General features: G+C 49.0%; 1 protein-coding gene and 1 long non-coding RNA gene across 3 annotated transcripts; both read right to left on the bottom strand.

The window, feature by feature from the left end:
- Positions 1–980: 980 nt before the first annotated feature.
- Positions 981–20,180, bottom strand: LOC145539549 (uncharacterized). Its single transcript, XM_081573626.1, has 9 exons — positions 20,097–20,180; positions 17,271–17,555; positions 5,551–5,648; positions 5,091–5,181; positions 4,567–4,677; positions 3,741–3,934; positions 3,063–3,122; positions 1,943–2,136; positions 981–1,669 (listed from the first exon to the last, which is right to left on the bottom strand). Exons 1-9 carry the CDS (start codon positions 20,178–20,180, stop codon positions 1,461–1,463), a joined length of 1,326 nt encoding a protein of 441 aa, XP_081429752.1. The 3' UTR covers positions 981–1,460.
- Positions 6,718–17,175, bottom strand: LOC145538026 (uncharacterized). 2 transcript variants are annotated; one of them, XR_014076588.1, is made up of 4 exons: positions 16,394–17,175; positions 15,871–15,914; positions 15,648–15,755; positions 6,718–8,926 (listed from the first exon to the last, which is right to left on the bottom strand). It is a non-coding gene; the product is annotated as an uncharacterized LOC145538026 (long non-coding RNA). The 2 variants fall into 2 exon arrangements; XR_014076587.1 differs by having other exon boundaries at positions 15,987–17,156.
- Positions 20,181–24,618: the final 4,438 nt, after the last annotated feature.

The following is a 24,618-nucleotide window of genomic DNA, read 5'->3' as shown; positions in this document are numbered from 1 at the left end:
CTAGGATTGCTTCTGTCACCCAGCCGTAAAGCACCCAGAGCTGTGGGAGGCTGGGCAGACGGTGTGCAGGCTTTGAGCGCCCCTTGCTTAACGGGTCACTGTACATTTGGAAAACTGAAGCCCAGATAGGAGTGGGGAAACCCCGGGCCCGGAGCAGGGGCAGAGTCTCAGGCCACCCTAGGCTAGGGCTGCACCACACACCCTGGCTTGGCTTTGGGAATTAGAGAGCCAAGGACCCCAGAACATCCCCACTCATCTGGATCAGATGTCTCTGGGCGTCCACACAAATATACACGACACTCGCACTAACGTCAGAAGAAGTGAGACTAGGGCATGGGGGCCAGAGGGGGAGTGGGTCTGGGGTGGTGACAGATCCAGCAGAAGCAAGGCGATGACCACAGGCTGGATGTCACACTGTCGTTGGTGCAGGAACGGACCACGACTCAGCCGCAGGCCTCTGCCAGTGTCTCCCAGGGGTTTGAGGCTGTGGACTCAGCTGAGACACGAGCCGCTTCATTCAGGGGAGGGCCACAAGGCCTCCTCAGAGGCGGCTTCCCAGAATGAGGGACCAGGCGGGGGAAATGTGTGGCAGAGAGGAAACTGCAACACTGATGAAGAAGCGGAAATGGAAACACTAATGGAACACTCCTGCCACAGGGCCTCCAAAAGTTGACTACATGGTATTCAGTCGACACCCACATTCCACTCCTACGACAATACCCGGAAGTAGCACACACACAAAGTCACAAGCCTGCACACAAGGGTTCAGAGCAGCACTAGGCACAAGAGCCCAAAGGGGAAAATAGTCCCCATGTCCATCAACAGATGAGGGGAGAGTCGCATGCACTGCTCTCCCAGACTGCAGGATTATTCGTCGTCAAATAGGACGCAGATGCTGTGCAATAGAGAACAGACGTGTTCATGGATCGTCGTGAATGGTCTCCATGCCGCTCACACACACAATTGAAAAAGTCAAAGAATTCAATTTCTATCTAAGTTTATTTCATAGAAAAAGTAAGTTTATACATGTACTAAAAAAACCAAAACACAGGTTAAGAGAGGGAATTATAGGGGTGAAGAGACAGGCTCCAGGGCTGGTGCAGGCATTGGGGCAGCACACCATCTGCCTTTCCCAGGCGAGGCTTGCTGACGATCTGGGAGCAGCTCCAGGGATATTAGGGGAGGAGCTGGCTCCAGCGCCTCAGCTGCTAGAAGAGCTGGGTCTGTTGGGGTCTCTAGAACCACAGGTGGATAACACCGGAGCCACAGCTGACTGCAAAGCACGAAGGAGCTCCAGAGCCAAGGCAGTGCCCTGGCCGACGATGGCTTAAGCCTGGGGACTGAGGCTGCAGAAGCAGCACAGGCACAGGATTTGTGGGTGATTGAAGATCGGAAGGAGGAAGAGGGCTGTTTCTTGCACGTTCTCTGCATCTAGAAGTCGAGCCTGGAGGTGCTTTTCCTCACTTCCTCGCTTCATTGAGAGCCACAGCATGAGTATGCTGCGGCTCTGGGTTTGGAGCTGGCATGGTTACATGATGTAGAGCTTGACCTTCAGTAGGAGCTGGGCTTTCAGTCTGCTCTAACTGTGGAGCTGTGGCAGTTACTAGGGGTGCTGCTGGCTCTAGGTTTGGTGATGTTTCCAGAGCTGCTTCTCCAGCGGGGGCTGTATCTCCCAGAAGAGAAAGCGCTGTCAGTAAGACTGCTTGTGCATGCATCCCAAAGACAGGAACCTACTCGCTGCTTAGCCCTGAAATCTCAATCCAAGATGCCCCCTAACCCCAGGAAGCCTTCCCAGGCTGCAGTCCAGGGGAATAGTCATCTGAGGAGCTTCCTCAATGCTCCTGGCCTAGTTCCAGCCTCAGAAGGCTCTGCTCTGTGTGGCCCAGCCCCCTCCCTTCCTTATTCGGCCCCGTCCTCCTCACCCAGCCCGAGTCCTCCTCACCATGCCCCTCTGCCTCAGTGGGCTCCAGGGTCTCCAGCTGTGCCAGGAGATGGCGGGCTCGCTGCTCCAGGTCCGAGGCAGGCATGTTGAGCTCTATGTAAGCCAGGAGCATCTTGAGGCAGGGAAATTCTGGGGGCTGCTGGAAATCTTCAGGGTAAAGGTGCAGCCAGGTGCTCAGGATGGAGGACATGGCCCTGGGGGGAGTCACGTGGGTAGCAGTCAGAGACCTGGCCTTCCCGCCACACTGCACTCCAGGGCTGCCCTGTGGGGACCTGGGCCTCTGCGCCTTCTGCCTCTGCCCATCCAGAGGTCAGTTCTCCTCCACGGCTCATCTCACCTGGCAGAACAGGCAGAGGAGGCCTGGACACAGGGGCGGGGCCGCCAACCAGCCTGCTCAAGTGCCAGCCCTTGATCCACGGTGTCACCATCTGTCCGCTTCTTCACGGCAGCCTGGCTCAGCGTACTGTCCCTTGCCCTGCCCCTCCCCCTGCTGTCACCACTGCGAGGGCAGGCAGGGCATCTACTCTGGTCTCTGCATCTCGGGAACACGTAGGGGTCCCAGGAGGATCTGGCCCAGGAGGGTACACACAGACTCTGTCATCTACCCAGGCTTCCTGCGGGCCTCATAGCACCTCAGATTTACCTCCTACATCTACAGGCTGCCTCGTCCGCTAGGGACGCGCCTGCATCTCCTGCCACCACTGACACTCATCCTTCACCAGCGAGGACTCAGCTGTCCCGAGTGTCACGGGTCCCCTGAGCACCCGCTGAGGTTCCAGCACACGGTCAGCAGGATGCTCTCCACACTTTGCGTTCTGGGTCCCAGGATCGGGGGTAGAGGCAGGACTGGGATGGACAGGCGAGGGTTGTAGACTCTCATGGGGCAGACTCTGAACTCTGACCTCCCAGAGGCTGCTTACAGCACGCCAGACACCTCCACAGCTCTCTTGGCCTCCTTTCCTGTTTTGCACGAGAAGCCCCCTAGACCTCGGCCCCCAGGGGGAACCAGAAGCTATGTGGGATCCAGGATTCTGCCAGCCCTGCCCATTCAGAAACCCCAAGACTCCGGGCAGTTCTCTGGGGAAGGGAGTCAGTCCCTCTTGAATCAAAATCCACTCACATTTTCAGCTGGTGCAGGGCTCCACCATCCGCATCGCAGTACGGGAGGATGCATCCGTACCTACAGGAGGCCAGGGAGGCGTCACATGGTCAGTACTGGAGACACGCCCCACATGTGATGGCTAGTGTGACAGGCTTCTCCCCCTCACCGAGAGAACTGATGCCCTGGGGGGCAGGACTGCTGTCTGCTCCACGCATTACATGATGGTTTTCCCAGAAAAGTGCCTGCATCTCATGCGCCTTCCTTTATATTTCAAGAGCGAATGAGCCCAACCGGCCCCATCCAAGTGCCTGGGGCGCCACTCATCACTCCCAGGGAGCCCTGTTCTCAATGCCCCAGGGCAGGGCACCTCTCACACCTCACCTTGCAATTGGGAAAACGCTTTGGGACAAAGTCAAAGGCTCAGAGACCACCGAGACACAGGCTTCCTCGAAGGGAGGAGGAACGAGATGACTCAGCACAACCACAGCCTTAACAGGGCTCCAGGCGCCCAGAAAGCCCTTTCCAGGACGCACCCACGTAGTCCCCACAGACACCCTGGGGGCGGCTCCTCCCTTTACCCTCTGGGTGCAGAGGGGGCCACTGGGGCTCAGAGAGGTGGAGAGCCATTCCCACCACTCACAGCTGGAAGGGGACCGGGTCCCCCCGAGTCCCCAGTGGGGGAGGGGAAGTGCTCACCTCATGAAGAGAAGGTCCAGCACCTGCTGAGGGCTGCCAAAAGCCCTGTAGGTACCCAGGAATCTGGGGAGGTAGGAGGGGTCACCGCCCAGGAAGGCAGGCACCAGGTTGCCCACCAACGTCTCCAGTCTGCGTCTCTGCACGCTCCACACCCTGCAGGGCTCATTCCTGTCCCCTGGGGACACATTTTCCCCCTGGGGTGGAACGAGGAAGAGACAAGAGTCAGAGGCCGCACCAAGGACTACAGGAAGGCAGGGGCTGGAGCTCAGACTGAGGCCCCAAGCCTCGGGAATCATGGCAAGGGGAGGGCCAGGAGTGCCCTCCACAGAATAAACGTCTTGGCATCACGAGTGAACTGGCAAAGGGCCACGGTTACGTGTGTTAGCGTCTCGGGGCAGTTTGTACTGGACAGCTCCCCGCGTGTTAACTGCGTCCCCTGTGGCGGTGACCAACACATCCCATTTTGGGGGTGAGAACTGGGGTGACAGGGGCTGATCCTGGGGTGAGAGGCATCAGGGTTCTCAGGCCCACATGGATACGTGGGGATGGAGTTAATACAGGATACACTGTAGAAACATGTGGAAAGGCTCCTTGGGGAACATCAAGTGAAATCCTTTCACAATCTCCTTCCGAGATTCCCACATGGACGTAAAGAGTGATTTTGCATCTGGACACCTCAGGGCCTAGGCCGCGAGGGCGTGTCGCACACCTGACACTCCCAGGTTCCTTTGGGAGCAGGCCTCTAGGAGGGACCCAGGGGAGCGCCAGGGTGGCTCTGGGACCCGGAACATCCTGGCTGGAGGGTCTCCTCCCGGCTGGCACTCACCCTCTGCCCGCCCTGGGCTCTGTTGCTGCTCTGGGCCTCCCCTTCCTCGTGCGGGGAGATGGAGCAGGGGGCTCCGTAGACCGGCGCCTGTCCGCAGTCTCGGGAGGAGCCCTGTGAACACAGTGCCCGCCAGCCAGGCAGAAAGTCTCAGGCCACCGGCCAGCTGTCTCTGGTGCTTCTTGGACCCCCAGACCTCTCCCCTCCAGACACATGCCCACCACTCTCTGCACAGACCTCCACCGAGGAAGAAGACACCCGACCGCCTGAGGGCCTTGGATCCACACTGGCACAGAGAAGAGCACCTCAGGGATCCTCTTTCCCCACTGCCAGCCTGTCCTCAGGTGTGATGGTGATCGGACCACCAGGTCACGATGTGCCCACCAACCTGTTCCTGCCCAGAGGGAGAACCTCCCCTCAAGTCCCACTTCCCCACACCTGGAGATGAGGGCAGCTGGCGCTGCCCAGGGAGGGCTCCCGGTGGCGGCCAGGCCTGGTGGGGCCACCTCTAGGTTGCCTGCTGTTACCTTTGGGGACCTCCTGCTAAAGGACCAGAGGCATCCAGGTTGAGCGCTGAACCGCCTGAAACATCTGAAAAACCTCTCCCTCCAGGGTTTCCTGAAGCAGAAGCCCTGGTCAGTCGAGACACAGCGGGAGAACATCCTTCTGGATCAAGTCTCTCCAGCCAAGTGAGCCCCAACTGGCTGTGGCGCTGTTACTAGAACGTGGCTGCCTGGTTACAGGGTTCCGAGTTCTGTTAGGCTCTGCCGACAAGGAAGTGACTTCACCACCCGGGGGTCCCTTCCTTGAACTGACAGTTGACACCTGTACATATAGCCCTCGGGATACTGACCGCTCACCCCTCATCCACGCAGCCCCGGTTCTCACACAGTTGCAGCACACAGCCCTCCACACAGCTCCTGGGCAGGGTCTATGTGCAGCTCTGGGTAGACAGACCTGGGTCCAGGCTCCCCTCCTCATTCCTACCTCTTCTCCATCCTGGATGAGTCCTTGTGTCTCTCAAGGCCTGTCCGTGTCCTCACGTGCACACGAGGATTATGCCCACGTGGATATCTAGGGATGTCCTGAGACAGAGGTGGGAAAAACCCTGGAACATGTGGGAGCTGTGTCCCATGCAGGAAGTGCCTCCAGTCTCTTTTCTTGTCCCCCAATTACCTCTCCCATGTTTGTTCCTCTTCTGTTCTCATCCCACTCCCGCTGCTGCTTCTATGTCGGTTCAGTCGTATCCGACTCTGTGTGACCCCACACACGGCAGCCCACCAAGCTCCCAGGTCCCTGGAATTCTTCAGGCATGAATGCTGGAGTGGGTTGCCATTTCCTGATGAAGGCTAACTTGGAGAGGGCCACTTGTAAGTGGGGCCGTGTGTTTGTCATAAGCAGCTACACAGTGCCCTCCGGTGGCCATATAAGAAACGGCAGGAGTTCCTTATGCAGAAACAGTCGAATTTTTAATTCTAACGGAGAAGCCAAAGGCAAACCACTCCAGTCCTCTTGCCTGGAAAATCCCATGGACGGAGGAGCCTGCTGGGCTGCCGTCTCTGGGGTCGCACAGAGGCGGACACGACTGAAGCGGATTAGCAGCAGCAATGCAGGAGACCCAGCTTTAATCCCTGGGTTGGGAAGATCCTCTGGAGAAGGAAATGGCAACCCCCTGGAGAATTCCATGGCCAGAGGAGCCTGCTGGGCTACAGTCCATGAGGTCGCAAAGAGTCAGACGTGACTAAGCTACTAACAAACTATCACTCAGGAATAAAAACAAAATAAAAACATTTTCAGATGAAAACGACTACAAGTGTTTACCTCTCTCAGGCTCTCACTGAGAATGAGGAAGGGTGTATTTAAGGAAGTCTCAGAAGGAGTGAGTCTCAGAACGAAGGAGTAGAGGCTGAGAAACACAGAGGCAGGAGATGGGTTGATGCAGGTCTACGTCAGACAGTCACTGGCTGTGTGAACCAACACTCATGGATCAGTAGTATCAATCATCAATGACTAATCAGAAGCATCAATCTCTCTGGTCCTGGCCATCACCTGCCGCCCTCCCAGGATTCTGGAATCTTGAACTGACGTTGGAATTGCATATATTATCTCTTTATATAATAATCATTTATAGCTATCTATATAATAAGAATTATACACCATGAACAAGTGGGATTTATTTTTGGAACGCAAGAATGCTTCAACCTAAGAAAATGCATCAGTATAGCACACACATTAACAGAATCAAGGGGAAAAAACATGTTCATCTCAGTTAACAGAAAAAACAGTTGAAAAAATGCAACACCCTTTCATGCTAAAAACACTTGACAAATTACATTTGAAGGAAATTATCATGACACAATAATGCCATACATGTAAAACCCATAGCTAACATCCCAGGCAGTGGTGAAACATGGAACATTTTTCCTTTGACTTCAGAAAGCATGTAAAAATGCTGGGTTTTACCACTTCTAAGCAATAGTACTTGTAGTTTTAGACACGGGTGTCAGCAAAGACATATAACAAAATAAGTGAATCAATGCATAAATCACCAACATTCAAATATGAAAAATGGAAGCAGAATTATCTGTGTTCACATGTGACATGATTTCATAAGTAGAAATCCTAAGGGTGCCACAAAAAAGGTATAAACAATAAATGAATTCAGCAAAGTAACAGGGTACAAAAATTAACACGGAAAATCACTCGCATTTCTGGACAGTAATAGGATCAATTTGGAAAGGAAATTAAGAAAACAACTGCATTTACAAATACATCAGAAAGAATAAATTACCGGGTCTCCCTGGGGGTTCAGATGGTAAAGACTCTGTCTGCAATGCAGGAGACTTGAGTTCGGTCCCTGGGCTGGGAAGATCCCCTGGAGGAGGGCACGGCCACCCGCTCCAGTATTCTTGCCTGGAGACTCCCCATGGACAGAGGAGCCTGGCGGGCTGCAGTCCATGGGGTCGCAAAGAGTTGGACGTGACTGAGCGACTAAGCACGGCACTGAGTGGTTAACTAAGGAGGTGAAGATCTGCACAGTATGACACAAATTCCATTTTCATGGATTAGAAGACTTACCATTGTTAAGTATCAATATCAGCCTCTGTAATTTACACTTGTAATCCAATCCCTATCAAAACCCACAGAAATTAAAAAAAAAACCCATTCAAAATAAAATACCTATCCTAAAATTCACTTCTTAACTAATTAAAATTCACTAATTAATACCTAATTAATGCCCAAACTGCCAACCAATTTTGAGCAAGAAAAACAATGTGGGAGGACACACATTCCCTGATTTCAACAGTAACACAAAGTTACAGTAATCACAACAGTCTGGTACTGTCATAAAGATAAAATTATAGATCGATAGAAAAGAATTGAGAGCCCAGCAAAACCTTCACACATATGGTCAAATGAACTTTGACAAGAGTGGCAAGATCATTCAATGGGGGAAAGACAGTATTCCTTCCCCAAAACTTTGCTGGGAGAACTTGACATCCATATGCCAAGGAATGAGGCTCAGTTCAGTTCAGTCACTCAGTCGTGTCTGTCTCTTTGCAACTCTGTGGACTGCAGCACGCCAGGCCTCCCTGTGTATCACCAAGTCCCGGAGGTTACTCAAACTCATGTCCATTGAATCGGTGATGCCACCCAAGCATCTCATCCTCTGTTGGCCTTTTTTCCTCCCGCCTTCAATCATTCCCAGCAGCAGGGTCTTTGCCAATGAGACAGTTCTTCGCATCAGGTAGCCAAAGTATTGGAGTTTCAGCTTCGGCATCAGTCCTTCCAACGAATATTCAGGACTCATTTCCTTTAGGATGGACTGGTTGGATCCCATTGCAGTCCGAGGGACCCTAAAACGTCTTCTCCAACACCACAGTTCAAAAGCATCAATTCTCCAGTGCCCAGCTTTCTTTATAGTCCAACTCTCACATCCATACATCACTACTGGAAAAACCATAGCTTTCGGACCTTTGTTGGCAAAGTAACGTCTCCTCTTTTTAATATGCCGTTTAGATTGGTCATAACTTTTCTTCCAGGGAGCAAGCATCTTTTAATTTCATGGCTGCAGTCACCATCTACAGTGATTTTGGAGCCCCCCAAAATAAACGGTGTCACTGGTTCCCCATCTATTTGCCATGCAGTGATGGGACCAGATGTCATGATCTTAGTTTCCTCAATGTTGAGTTTTGAGCCAACTTTTTCACTCTCCTCTTTTACTTTCATCAATAGGCTCTTTAGTTCTTCACTTTCTGCCATAAGGGTGGTGTCATCTGCATATCTCAGGTGATTGATATTGCTCCCAGCAATCTTGATTCCAGCTTGTGCTTCATCCAGCCTGGCATTTCTCATGATGTGGCTGGAATCATGTAAACAAGATTTATAAAGGTTAACTGGAAAATGAATCAAGAGACATATCCAGGGACAAACCTACACAGCTATTTTCACCTTATCTATGACAAAATAAGCAACAGCTCATGCAGCTCAATAAAAAAAGAAAAAAAATCCTTTCTGCTGGGACAGCAGGCCCTTCAAACCATGTCTCCTCTCCTTTATGAGCTCCTCCCAGACCAAGACGCTGCTCAGTCGATTCTCACGTTGCTGTATGCACAGTGCACATTGTATGGTAAATATTCAATAGAGAGTTGAAACACAATAGGTCTAAATGAGTTACTTGTTATTACTGATGTCATCCTAAAATTATAAATTAATCCCAGAAAACAATCAGTATTACCTGAAGCAAAAGGACAGGGTACTGTCCGCAAGGTTTGCAAACTGGGGACACACAATTCTTGCCTGTAACTGAAAGCACATTCCCGGGGCTGAAGGGAGGGAAGAAGTTGATAAAGCAAAAGCCCCAGAGTGCTCAGCTGGGAGACTGGTAAGGGGGATAAATGGACCCGTGTGGCCTGAGCACAAGTCCTTGCAGCTGGACCGCAGTCTGCCATGACTGGCTGTCAAGGGAGCTTCTCCTTCCGAGTGTTCATAGGTAGGACCCTTAGCAGAATCAGAACTCTTCAGAGCTTTCGTTTGTGGTTTTCTAAGAATTCAGGGAACGTTACTTCATCTCAGGTCTGTTATGACCGCATGACTCTGTTTTATTTTGGGTCTCTGTTAGCTAGAATGGGTCCATTCTCCATGGTCTCTTAAGGAATTTCTCTCATTTTTACGTTTCCTTGGGGGTTACTAGTTTCTTTTTACATGGCCAAAGTTCATTTTCCATGAAAATTCACTCCCCTTCCTGGGGCACACCACTGGCAGACTCCCCAGCCTCTTCTGTGGCCACAAGACCACATCATGGCCAATGAAGTAGGAGAGAAACTGATGTGGCATCCTGGCCTATCATAACCTCCCACGGGCATTTTTCCAAAATGCTAAACGAGCCACCAAAAAGGGAAAAACCATTCCTACAGATTTCTGGCCTTTAAGGGCTCCTATTGAAACTATGATTCTGCCGCTTCAAGGTACTCCTGGCCCTCCTGATGTTCAACAACAGGCAAAACACTTACTACAGAAACAGAAACTAAATGATAAAACCTTACAAAAGGCCCAGTTGGAACAACATAATATATTTACTAACCCTCCCTCGGTTGTTTCAAGAGCTCCCCATCTGTCAACAGATGCAAATTTAACAGCAGCTCCTTTGCTAAAACCTAATGATTCTAGCAAGGACTCATCTAGTACACCTTTTGACATTAAAATTAACACCTTGCTAAATAACAATGATGAGTTTTTACCAGGTACTCTTAATTGTAAACATTTGCTACCTGCCCACTCTCCTTCAGGACAGAGGCTTTCTAAATTGCTGACTTGACAATCACAAGTCTCTGAAGCCGATGTTTTCTCCGCTTTTCCAGTTTTAAGAAATCCTGACGCTGAAGGGCATGTAATACCTCAGTATAAGGCTATTCACTTTTATCATATGCAACAAATAAAAAAGACTATAACTACGTACGGCCCACATGCTCGAGTACAGTGCCCTCCTTTGTTGCATGAACAAATACAAACAGTGGCCCTTAAGGCTTGGGAGCAAATTACTCCTCAAGGGGAGCCTACAGGGAGCTACACTAATATATCGCAGGGACCTAATAAAACATATGCTGATGTTTTAGCTAGACTACAAGCTGCTATTTCCTGTACTCTAATGGAAAAAAAGCTAAAAGACAACTAGAGAAACTACTTGCTTATGAAAATACAAATCAGAAATGCCAAAAAGCCATAGCTCCTATTCGGGAGGCAGAGACTATTATAGATGATTTAAAGACTTGTTACAATCTAGGATCAGAAACTCAAAAGATGCAAATGCTAGCTAAAACAATGGTTGCTGCCCTTAAAAGGAAAAATGAAAGATGTTTTACACGTAGAGATAAAAGCCATTGAAAAAGGGATCGCTCTAAAAAGGTTAATAATAACCCCCCCAAAATCTGCCCTCGCTGCCATAGAGGAATGCATTGGGCCAAAGATTGTAAATCTAGATTTGACATTGAAGAAAAACCTATTCCGAAAAACTCCCAGCAGGGGACCCCGCAGGTCGCCTCCAACAATAACCAGGGACAAATTCCATCTTCTCTCTCAAACCCTCAAACAGTCCCCTCTCCAATACATACCAGACTGTTTCAAGCCCTGCCCCCACAAACTTTCGCTCTTTTACTTGGCCGCTCTAGTTTGACTTCTAAAAGAATTACTGTTCATCCTGGAGTAATTGATTCAGACTATAGAGGAAAAATTCAAGTTGTGATGTCATCCCAGATTTTACGGCAATTCCAAAAGGGGGACAAAATGCTCAATTACTTCTTTGACCTTACATTTCTATTAACTCTCCTAAAGATGTACGGACGGGCAGATCCGGCAGTACAGATGAGAAACAATCCTTGTGGACTTCGTTAATATCTGAATTTGCCCAACCGAATATTAATATCAAAATTAATGGTAAAAAATTTTCTGGTCTCCTTGACACTGGATCTGATATTACTATCATTTCCAAACATTTATGGCCCAAATCTTGGCCTCTACAACAAATTTCTCGCCAAATTGCAAGAATTTCTCAAACTAAAGTACAAGAGGTTTATCAAAGTACTCACATACATCCATGTGAGGGACCAAAAGGCCAACCTGCAACACTAAAACCTTATGTGATAGATGCCCCTATTAATTTAATAGGGAGAGACTTACTTATGCAATGGCAAACTCAAACTCATAGTCCACATTTTCCCTAGGGGCCACTGCTCATTTAACAAACAATGCATGTATTAAAATAACTTGAAAAAATGACAAACCTGTTTGGACAAAACAATGGCCCCTCACAAAAAAGAAATTACAGGCAGCTAAAAAATGTATAGATACACAACTAGAATTCAAACAGATTAAAAAAAATCTTGTTGCACCTGTCAATACTACATAGCTCAAGCGCTTAGGTGATATAAACTAGATTAGACCTTCTTTAGGCATTACTAATTACCAATTAAATAACCTATTTAATACTTTAAAAGGAGATCCTGATTTAAACAGCCCTCGTTCGCTTTCTCAAAAGGCACGAAAAAAACTCGCTTTAGTACAAAATAGATGACAACAACAATTTCTTACTCACATTGTTGTAGCCACGCGTTCTGGGAAACAAACTCACTCAGAAAGACAATGCAGATAGCGGAGTGCAGTTTATTGCACCGGTGGGCCCAAGGCCGAGTCTTCTCTTAGCCAAAGACCCCGACTAGCATTTGTAAAAATCGTTGATACCCCATGTGTACGTGTCCAAACTCACCACTCCAAATTCCTTGAGACTTACATAAACTAGGAAGGGTAAATGCAATCACAGGAATCCCATCATTCGTGTGTTGTCTGTTCAAACAGTTAAACAATTGGCCAACAATCAATAAGCCCGAGGTTACACTCCAGAGGTACCAAAAAATGTATGGCCTGTCTGGAGACAGGGGTGATTAATATGTTTTCGAAAAATTAAAAAAGGGGGAATACACAGGAACAGTACTGTCTCCCCTATCTAAAGCAGACTTTACTACAACACAGCTTTATTTGCTTTAAAGTTTTACAATCTACCACAGAGAGATATTTTCACTAGAGCAGAAAAACATTTTGAGGAATTGAAGGACACTTCTCTTCCTCTGCCCATTTGGTACCAAGACGGGTTAACAATACAGTGGAAATCTGGGAAACTAATCTTACAGGGAAAGGGGTATTCTTGTGTCTCCCGAGAAGGCTCCAACGAACTCACATAGCTTCCTCTTCAGAAAATTGGACTCAAGGGGGCCCCCCAGCCTTCAAAACAGAGACGAAACAACAAAAACCCCAGGAGAAAGAAATCCCAATATGGGCCACGGCGGCTCTAAAGATCTCCAGGAAGCGCCACCCTCGGCAACATCAACCTTATAACCTCCCCACTTGGGGACACATAAAAACTCTTACTAATCGAGCTGAAAATTTGTTCTCTCAACAGGGAATGCCGCAGAATCCAGAAAACAGTTTCCTAGTCAAGCTTAGGTTGGTCGCTTGTGCCACCCCCTAGCCCGAGGCAAATTAATCATTCATACCCAACCCCCTTTCTTACTACAGGTGATATAACGGACGGAGAGAAGATCAATTGTTTCTACTAACGACTCTCTACGTAGGCCTTCTTCCTAGAGCATTAAAGGGCCCTCACACCCTGAAGTAGAAGAAAACACTACTTAGCATTTCTCTAGGTTATGAACTCCTTCCTTTGTGCATGGGACCAACAGAATTCCGACAAACTTGGGCTTTCGCCCTGCCTCCCCAAATAGACTTTCGGACGGACGTTGCTTAAATTGTAAACCATGGTTACACTACAAAAACCTTAGGGAAAGAATTAAGGAAAGAATTCACTACCATGACAAAGGACTTCTTGAGTGACTTGACAGAAAAACTCCCCACCTCGCCTTCAAATCAATTAACAGACTGGGCCTCAACTACGAGACACATGGAAACCTGTTGCGAGTACCTAAAAACCTGAAGCTCGGAACGGACATTGTACAAGGACATGCTAATAAGACTTTACCTTCTGTAACCTGTATTAATTGCTAACTAGATACTTGATAAAAAATGATTCCCTTTTGATTGTGATTGAGATTCTACTCAATGCTGTCTTACTCCTGGTCATTCTAATTATAATACCTACAACTGGGTACAAATCAAAATTCATTGATGAAACATAAATAATGCCTCACTGTATGTACAAAAAGAACTCCTTGTTAAAACGTCTGCCTTCTTCCACTAATCTAGAGACTTTAGCTGAGCAACTAGCAGTTTAATTATCTGGGCTATACCCACGAGGTTGATTTCAAAATATTATTCACAGCATCAGGTCTGAAACTGTAACTCTGGTGTTTGTCTTGGTGACTTGATTTGTTGTTTACCGTTGCCTTTCTATAGGATTGGTTTATACTAAACAAACTCATATGGTCAGGACGTGTTTTTACAAATATAAAACACGGGGAGTTGTCAGGATACATTTAACAGGAGGCTTCCTGTGTGCTGTTTTCAGTCTTGCATGAAATCTATGTTCCTTAACAGCACCTGAATACAGGTGCCAGAGCTGGCAAGCCAGCTTTCGGGGATAATAGAAATTCATGTATCTCACTCCTATGGAAATTCCATATGGTGAACAGCAGCTATTTGCAAGTCTCCTCCTTTCTGATATGTAAAGTAACTGTTCCAACCCCCTCTCTAGAGAATAATTCTAAATTCTAGCCTCCGGCTTTCTAGATGACTTGTTAGATCTTTGATCCCTATCTCTGCTAAAAAGGGCTATCTGGTAAGAGAGTATATATATGCCCACAATATGTTGAATAAATGCCTTTGTTCCACCAGAGCACTGGCCCCCATGTCTTTCCTCATTTTCTCTCTCCCTCTCTCTCGCTCTCACTCTCTCCCACTCTCTCTCTCCCTCTCTCCATTTCAGGCTGCTTCCACGGAGCACAGGTGTCCATCATGTCTACTTATTTGCCCAGGCTTTCACGACCTCTTTGAGAGGGCGCCCTGAGCCTACGGAGACGGTGCTAGCTCTTTGCCCTAGTGTTATCGTGGCATACTGTGTAAACCAGGGAATATCAGCCTCTTTTCTTCCCTCTTTTACTTTCTTGTCGGTCGACTCTGTACCCCCAAGTACCGGTCCATTAAAGGACCACAACAGAGGAGGCCAACGATAGGAGCAGTCTGGGTTCCTGAATGACCACGTGAGGAAGCGCAGTCTCCCCAGGGTGAACACCCACTCAGCACTGTCACGTGGGAAACAGAATGATGTGCTTTCGAAATTTTGAGTTATTTGATATTCCCGCATACATATTATACCCACAAAAATGTTAATCATAGGATGAACTTAAATAGCCACCAAACTAGTACATTTAAATACAAGTAAATTGTGTACTAGTAATAGTTTTAACATCCAGTTTAACCCTGTTAATTCTGACTCAGTCATCTGAACTCAGAGAACTTCAATTCCTCAACAGTTTAAATTCTGAACCTCATAAAAACTGCAACAGGAATTATACTAAGATTTGAAACACAGTGTTGAGAAAGTATTTTCAAGAGAAAACTTCACTAGGAGACTTTAGTTCCTTGACCTTCCTTTGAAAACATAGCACAGCAAACTATTTGTGGTGTGTCCATGTTTATTTCTAACTGAAAATATTTTAGTTGGGATTCGCTTTTTTAAAAAAAATAAATGACAGGTTTCTTAACCACATCACAGCTGAATGACTATAAATTCCCTTTTGGGGAGATTCTTTAGTAATCGTTCCTTGTACGTGGTTGACTGACTTGGGTCAAATATCAGACATCAGAAAGTTTCAAAATGTTCTTTTCCGTTCATCAATTTTCAGTCAATAATACATTTGATCTCATGGACTTTTATATGGTGTGGAATACTTCTACTACTACTGATTTCCCTGATGTTGCAAGAGACCTTAAGATCAAAGTTCTGGCATCCAGTCTATTTCTTCGAAGACAGTGATTAAGTTTTGCTCCAGCTTTTGGAACATTTGCCCCCCAAGGCTCCACCACCCTCCCTTTCTGCCTAACTCAAGAGAGAGGAGGATGCTCTCAGAGCTACTTACAAGGTTCAGGGAGATGAAAGCTACACAGTGGATCTCACCACCGGCCTAGGAACTGAAAGGATCTTTCCCATTCAAATATCCGGGTAAGGAACCACACTTCTATAATTTCTTTGGGAGTTAAGAAACACCAAGGAAAGAAAGTCTGTGGTTGGTAAAGGAACAAACGGCCAATCCATCTGAGAATCACTCCACCTCCTCCCCTTCCTCTGGGTGTCTGGCGTACGGAAAGAGCCGTGGTCATCACCAGCTGGTTTTCGTCCTTTTTCCCTTAGAAGAGAAATTCAGTTTTATTGAGGACACCAAGGCACCGAACTCAGTACTCAAATTTCTCTTGTGTACCTGTTGCCCATCTTTGAAATGTCTGCCATTATCTTCAACAGTGAAACAACGTACTTCCTAATCACAGGAGTCGGAACTGCAGGGTTTTAACAAGTCATCCCTGACTGTTTCAAGTGGAAAATTTGCTAACTCAAGAAACAATTTCGATAGAGAAACACAACCTATCTCTGTGTTACAAAGCATAGCACCTTAGATTGTTTTGAAGCCTCCTAAGTAGGTACCAACAAACAGCACAGAAAAAACCACAGGACAAAACCCAAACTATTCTCAAACAAAATATACATCTTCTGGAAACAATCTGAAAATTACCCTGGATTAGATATTGAAAATTGCAAAAGGGTGCACCATAATTTCACCAAATGAACATTTCTCTGGATTCCAAAGTCTTCCCTTCAAGCAAAACTTACCAAACCAACAAACAACCGAGCTCTTTTAGGCCGCTAGAATTTGCAAATACTTGAGCATCTATGATTACTGTGCAGAAATAAAATTTTAAATGCTCATTCAACTTCGAGTAATGCCGTTTCTCAATGGTCTGTTGCTGGAAAAGAGGAACAGAAACACAAATAAACTGTTCAAAAAGCCCTCCATACGCAAAAAACATAAAAAGGCGGAGACTGCTTTACTGCAAACTTTGCTTAGGTGTTAGTATGTCACAAATTGCCCTCCAGGAAGCTCTCTGTGAGCTAGTTCGAGTCAGTCAATAAAGCCTGAAAACACTGAAAGCGAAAGGGAACTTAGACGACTAGGCTTTAGCCGACCAGGCTCCTCCATCCCTGGCATTTTCCAGGCAAGAGTACTGGAGTGGGTTGCTAATTCCTTCTCCAGAGGATCTTCCCGACCCAGGGATCGAACAGAGGTCTCCCACATTGCAGGCAGATGCTTTGCCGTCTGAGCCACCAGGGAAGCCTGTAGGAAAGAGCACGGAGTCCCTTCTGAACAGCCGCTGCCGGCGGCCAGGACGGGATCCCCGAGCTGTGCGCCCCCATCACCCGCGCGCATCCCGGGAGCAGAGATCTCTCACAGCTGCGGACCCACCGCGCCCGACACGCGCGCCCCGCGGCCCCAACTTCGGGCTCCTCGGCGGCACCTCCCCGGCCCGGAACCGCGAGCCCGTGGCGACCGGGCCCAGGCGGCGTCCGCAGACCCAGAGGCCGCCCCCCGCGGTCGTGGGGGCAGCCCCGCCGCGAGGAGACTCGAGGGGCGCCGAGCAGGGAGGGCTGCGAGCGCGCGGGGCGCCCACCGCTCAACGGCCGCCTTGGGGCGCCGGCCCGGCGTCCTCACCCTGCGGCCGATGGCGGCCACCCCGGAGCCGAGGACCGAGGGAGGCTCGCGCTCCTCGGGGCTGCAGGAGTCGGGGGCCGCTGGCCGCTGGGCAGGCGGGGGCGCGCGGTGAGGGGCTGCGGTCGAGCTGCACTTACTCGTGTCTGCGCTGCTCCCTGGTGCGGGGCGTCCCGCAGTGGGGACCGACTCAGTCTCCAACTTCCCTTCCGTCAGGACGGGTCCTGGGGGCTCAGGCGCCTCTGCGCCTCCGCCCTCCACCTGCAGCCGCTCACGCCTGCGCACTCGCTCCGGGGCCGGTGGGGGCGGGGAGGGGCGCCTGTCAGCCTGGGCACTCCTGGCTGGAATATCCTTCTTTTAAATGCAAAGTGTTGGACTCGATATCAATTTCTAAAAAAATAAACGTCAAGTTTTCTTTATCCTAATCACAATTTCGTGACTATAGATTCTGTCTTTGGAAGATTTCTTTAAGAATAATTTGTACTTGGTCAACTGAGTCAGATAATAGGTTCAAAATTATATATTGCTTGTATAAATTTTCAGCCAATAATACGTTTTACCCTGTGGAGTTGTATTTAGTGTGTGTGTGGGAGGGGGTTGTTTTTTGTTTTTTTACTACTAATCAGCCTTGGCAGGGGCAGAGTCTTGAGATGAAGGGAGAGTTAGGATCCCCTAGGCTAGGGCTGCCTCCCTGCCACATGGTTTGCCGTGGGAATTGGAGGTCCTAGGACCCCAGAATATTCTGGCAATGGGGAATAGATTCTCTGGGTGTGAGCACAAGTATACACTGACACACATCAGAGGAAGGGACCATAGGGACTGGGGTCAGGGGAGGGGTGGACCTTGGGGCAGTGACAGTGACAGAAACATACATCAATTTCCCCTGGACTAAGGCAAAGACCACCTTGTTGGGCCTCATGTGGAATCCAGGTCAGAACAGCTGCACTGGCTGTGATGAGGAGTCCTCATAAGGCAACTAGACACCCCACGGCTGAAGAGGAGGTTGAGGGTCCTCTTCAAGGTCCCTCTCAAAGCCCCTGGTTCCTATGGATCCTGTCACATTCCCTCCTGGGGCCCAATGAATGCTGAGGTCCTGAAGTCTCTCAGAGCTATGGTGTGTGCTGCGGTTTCCCTGCTTGGTGTGTAGTATGAGTGGTTCCCCTTAAAGGGGTGATGTGTCCAGTACTGGGGTGAGAAGAGTGTCCCTTGCACTCCTACACATTCCCCTGCCCCTGAGCTGGCCCATACCTCCTCCTATCAGCATCCGAGCTTCTCAGTGGAGGAATGGAGCCTCTTATCTATTCATTGACCAGCTGTGCCCTGAGCACTCAGTGGGGGTGGTGAGAGAAAGAACCACCAGGGCCACAGTTTGGAGCGGGAAATGGAGAAACCCAGAAAGAAAAGACAGAAAGGAGCAAGTTCTGTGTTGAAAAACAGTAAGGTGCCACAATGGGGTCATGGAAAGTCTGCACTGAGGGGACATGTCTGTCCCCAGCAGTGGAATGAAAAGGCGCCAGCCATTCACACATCTGGGGATGATTATCCCAGAAGGAGGCACAAGTGTATGGACACACAGAATGTGTTTGTCCAGAGATGAAGCCAGGGCTAGTGTGGCTGGTGGGAGCTTGGCAGGACAGTAGGGGGACAGTGGGGAGGCAGGAGACAGGGCCTGATGCTTGATGGCTGTGTGAGTGGTCCATTCTGTGTGACAACATTAGCCAGTCTTGAGTGACTTCAGCAACAAACATTTCTTATCTCACACTATCTGTGGACCAGGAATCGGCCATGCTTCAACTGGAGGCCTCTGCCAGTGTCTCCCAGGGGTCTGGGGCTGTGGACTCATTGATTCAGGACCCAAGAGCTCCTCTGTCTGATGGTCTCAATGTTAAGCCACAGATGCCTCTTCATATAGCAACTTGTAATATACAGGCTTGTTTCCTAGAGTGAGGGACCAGGAAGAGAGAAAGACAGAGAGGAAACTGCAATACAAATGAATAAGTAGAGGTTCTACACCTCAACTCTGGGGGATTGTCAAATAGTACAACCACTGTATATAACACCTTCAGCAGTTTCTAAAAAGGACAAGCCTACAGTTTTCAGTCAATCCCAAAGTTCCCCTCCTACATCAATACCCAAACGCATGTGAACACAGATATTCACACGCCTTTACACAAGTATTTCAGAGCACCGTTGTTCAGAAGAACCCAAAGGTGAAAACTCTAATGTCCATCAACAGGTGAAAGCCAAATGTGCTGTTTCCAAAATGGAATGTTGTGTAGCAATGAAAAGAGTGCAAATGTTCTCAAATAGACATTTAATAGGGTTATGTAACATTGTCAATGAACGTACTGCAATTTACAGGTACAATCTAAGATAATCAAACTATTAAATTCTATTTTAAGTGGACTTTATACCATAGAATAAACACGTTAGTATACATTTTAAAAAGTACCAAAGATGGACTTGCTCTAACTCTGGAGCTCTGGTGGGCAGTAGAGGTGTAGTTGGCTCCAGGCCTGGAGATGTTTCCAGAGCTTGTTCTGGAGCTGCTGCTGTAGTTCCAAGAAGAGAAAACATCATCCATAGGACTGCTTCTCCACATGTCTCCCAAAAATAGAAAAGAAAGCTTCTCACTGCCACTCAATGATCTCTCAAACATGCCAGCCCCAGAAAGTCTTCCCAGACTGCAGTCCAGGGCAATAGGGATCTGAGCCTCCTCATTGCTCCTGGTCCAGCTCCAGCCACAGAAGGCTCTGCTCTGTGTGGTCCATGCGGATGGCTCCCTGCCAGCCTCATTTGCCCCCATCACCCACCTCAAGTCCTCCTCACATCCCCCTCTGCCTCAGTGGGCTCCAGGGTCTCCAGCTGTTCCAGAAGATAGCGGACTCCGTGCTCCAGGTCTGAGTCACTCATGCTGGGCTCTATTTAAGCCAGTAGCATCCTCAGGCAGGGAAATTCTGGGGGCTGGTGGAAATCCTCATGGTAATGGTACAGCTAAATGCCCAGGATGGTGGACATGACCCTGGGGGGAGTCACGTGGGCAGCAGAGTCAGAGACCTGGCCTTCCCGCCACACTGCACTCCAGGGCCGCCCTGTGGGGACCTGGGCCTCTGCGCCTTTTGCCCCTGCCTCTCCAGAGATCAGTTCTCCTCCACGGCCCATCTCACCTGGACGACCGGGCAGAGGAGTCCTGGACACAGGGGCAGGGTCGCCAACCAGCCTGCTCAAGTGCCAACTCTTGATCCACGCTGTCACCATCTGTCCGTTTCCTGAGGGCAGCCTGGCCCAGCACACTGTCCCCCTCCCTCTCTCTCCCCCGGCTGTCACCACCCCGAGGGCAGGCAGGGCGTCTACTCTGGTCACTGCATCTCGGGAACACATAGGGGTCCCAGGAGTATCTGGCCCAGGAGGGTACACACAGACTCTGTCATCTGCCCGGGCTTCCTGCGGGCCTCCTAACACCTCAGATTTACCTCCTCCATCTACAGGCTGCCTCGTCCACTAGGGACGTGCCTGCGTCTCCTGCTGCCACTGACACTCATCCTTCACCAGCGAGGGCTCAGCTGTCCCCTGAGTGTCATGGGACCCCTGAGCACCAGCTGAGCACCCCCGCTGAGGTTCCAGCACACGGTGAGCAGGATGCTCTCCACACTTTGTGTTCTGGGTCCCAGGATCGGGGGAAGAGGCAGGACTGGGAGGGACAGGCGATGGCTGGAGACTCTCATGGGGGGGACTCTGACCTCTGACCTCCCATATGCGCATCCCAATATTCATAGCAGCATTGCTTTCAATGGCCAAGACATAAAAACAATCTATGTGTCCAGCAGTAGATGAATGGAAATATGGCCATACAGTACATATATAGAGATATGTACATATCCTTTCAAAATTGAATTTTGATGATGTCTTTTTTCCAGAAATTTACTCATATAGCCTAACATGTTAAGCATACAGGGAGGAAATTTCACATTCTCTTTTATATAATTCTTTTCGGAAAAGTATTTATCTTACTCATAATAGGCTCATTTTAATTGGCTTGAAAGAGTCCATCTAATTTCCAGATAGAAAGACTACACTTTCCTGTTCCCAAACCAAAATTTACTTGATTCCATCAAACATACTGTTTCTATTCCGATTATATTATTATTGTTTACTATTTCCATATTAAATCCCTCCACCATTTCCACTGTTTAAAAATTTCTCTTCATTCTCAGGTACAAAAATGTGGTGTGTAACTTCAGTTTTGAAATTTAAGGAAAAACTTTCCAGTTTTACTAAAAAAAAAAAATACAGCTCCCATAAAAGAAAAAAAAAAACAGCAGAAATGAGGTGAGAGTACGTGATGGATAGAAGCATGTGTTTTCAACCATATAAGACAACGAGTTCAAAGCAACCACATACAAAGAATATAAAAGCTTTTTAAAGTAAAATAGAAACAGAGACAGTGTTCGAAAAACTCCCATCGGAGGAAGTGCCATGCTCAGTAAATCTCAAAACACACCCCTGACCTTACCGAATCCGAAGACAAAGAGCGTTTTCAATGACTTTCAACCCTTGCTATTACAGAAAGGTTTTTCAATGGCAGCATGCCTTACGTGGTAGGAAAGGCACCTTTTTAACCAGGAGCTAGGGCCTTGATGGGTTAATTGCAGTAACATGAATCACCTGGAGGAGCCATCTTACCCATCCACTTAGCTTTTTCCCAATTAATCCAATGATCTAAGATGCTGGGGGCTGAGAAGGCTCCTTCACGGAGAAACTTGTGATAAACCCATGGTACATAGTAGTTACCCCTCACGGACTCGTAGGAAACACTTGAAAAATCCAAGACTTCACCTGATGATGGTTTGGTCAAGAGGAGAGAAAGCTCCTTCTCAGCTACCACCCATTTCATACGAGGGTTTGCCATTTCCAGAGCCTGAGAATTCCTGGCACCCTTGCGGGAAGGACAATTCCCCTGGGGGTCTAGCGGACACCCGGCATGGGGGACCAGGGGTATGGACTTTCCATAGCACCAGGGGCCTCACCTCTCAGCACCGACTGGGGAAATCTATGCTTCATATCCTTCCCTCTGTGCTGCTTTATTCACAGCTTCACGGAGGTACAGATGAGGTTTCAAGCAACACAAAAACCCACAGGCCTAAAGTGCACAGTTCAGTAAGTTTGGACACGTGTATATACCCAGAAAAGCTTTAGCTGAATTAAGATCAAGACATACAGACGGCTGCCCAAGCTTGCTTCATGCCCCTTGTCAGCCACGCCTCCCACCCATCCCCAAGCAATCTCTGACCTGTTTTCTTCAGAAATGAAATAGTTCTGTATCTGGCTGCTTTTCCTCGGCATGAATGTTTGCAAGTAAACTAACTATGAGGGGAGCTCCGCTGAGTTCCTTCATGTAGGCCAGTGGCAGCAGGTTGCCCAGCAGGGGGACCCCGTGCAGGGATTGCATATGGGGATGGATGGCTTGGTAAGGGATCCTCAGAAGAGGCAGAGGCTGAGATAGCCGCCTTCCCTACTAGGAATCAGACTCCCCCACAACAGAATCACACTGGGATTCGAACATGGCTAAAGGAAGATGCGATCAGAGTCACTTTGTCAGGACTCCAGCGAGTGCGCTCTAAGACGTTAAACGATGCCAAGTGGGCAAACACAGGACAGGGAGAGAAGGAAGCTCCTGGTAAATACCTAGATAGACTACAGGAGCCTTTCGCAGATTCACTGAGATGGATCCCGAAAGTGCAGAGGGAGGAATGATCTCAAAAGATAGATTTCTCACTCGGTGGGCTCCAGATATCCGCAGGAAGCTACTACAACAGGCGTATGGACCAAATCAGTCTTAGATAACCTGTTGCGACAGGTTCAGACACTTTATAATGGCAGGGAGGTAGAGGACAAGAGTCAGGAAAAGACCAGGAAAGACGGAAGTGCCAGCAATGGCTCTCACCTCCACTCTGAACCAGCCGGAGAAAAATGCCCACAGGGATCCAGGCGGAAAGGAACAGACTTGCTGTTACCGTAGAAAGCGGGGACACCTGCGAGAATTGCTCTCGGGCATCGAAGCCGCCACTGGCTTCAGGCCCAGCCTGCAGACGTCCACACTGCAGAAGGCTGCCCTCCGAGGCATAGGCCCCAGGGATTGGACTTACAAGGCAGTCAGGACTGAAGGTGTTTGGGGCTCCCCGCACAAGCTCCTGGGGTAATTACACCTGAGGAACCCTGGGTCATGAAAACTGAGGGGGCCAATCAGTCGATTTCCTCTTAGACCACAGGGCAACTTAGTCTGTGTTTACTGAGGCCCCTGGACCACACTTGGCCCGATCCGCTTCCGTGATGATACTGATCTGCATGAGCCAAACATTATTATTTCAGTTGTCCTCTAAACTACAATATGTAATATCAAGGAATAGATTACTTCTGTTAAAACACCGTGTGAACTGTAACGTGACAATCCCCGTTTCGGAGAGATCTCCTCGCCTAAGTACCATGAGTAAAGATCGCCCGTCTATTCTGCACATCACATTCTTGCACGTGGTCCACGTCAAAGTCATCTTCCATCAGTCACAGTGCCTCAGCCGTTCTTGGGGAAACGCTCCTTATCCTTCAGTGCATAAAGTTAAGTGAGTCTGAACCCTCTCCCTCACCGCAGCAAAGAGAGGCCCACAGAGCCATTGAGGGGTGCCTTCCAACTACTAGGGAGGCCTAGGATTGCTTCTGTCACCCAGCCGTAAAGCACCCAGAGCTGTGGGAGGCTGGGCAGACGGTGTGCAGGCTTTGAGCGCCCCTTGCTTAACGGGTCACTGTACATTTGGAAAACTGAAGCCCAGATAGGAGTGGGGAAACCCCGGGCCCGGAGCAAGGGCAGAGTCTCAGGCCACCCTAGGCTAGGGCTGCACCACACACCCTGGCTCGGCTTTGGGAATTAGAGAGCCAAGAACCCCAGAACATCCCCACTCATCTGGATCAGATGTCTCTGGGCGTCCACACAAATACACACGACACTCGCACTAACGTCAGAAGAAGTGAGACTAGGGCATGGGGGTCAGAGGGGGAGTGGGTCTGGGGTGGTGACAGATCCAGCAGAAGCAAGGCGATGACCACAGGCTGGATGTCACACTGTCGTTGGTGCAGGAACGGACCACGACTCAGCCGCAGGCCTCTGCCAGTGTCTCCCAGGGGTTTGAGGCTGTGGACTCAGCTGAGACACGAGCCGCTTCATTCAGGGGAGGGCCACAAGGCCTCCTCAGAGGCGGCTTCCCAGAATGAGGGACCAGGCGGGGGAAATGTGTGGCAGAGAGGAAACTGCAACACTGATGAAGAAGCGGAAATGCAAACACTAATGGAACACTCCTGC

Source organism: Giraffa tippelskirchi, chromosome 2 (assembly GCF_054371585.1).
Source record: "Giraffa tippelskirchi isolate mGirTip1 chromosome 2, T2T-mGirTip1v1.2.pri, whole genome shotgun sequence".
Classification (NCBI taxonomy): Eukaryota; Metazoa; Chordata; class Mammalia; order Artiodactyla; family Giraffidae; genus Giraffa; species Giraffa tippelskirchi.
This window is presented reverse-complemented; position numbering and strand designations above follow the sequence as displayed.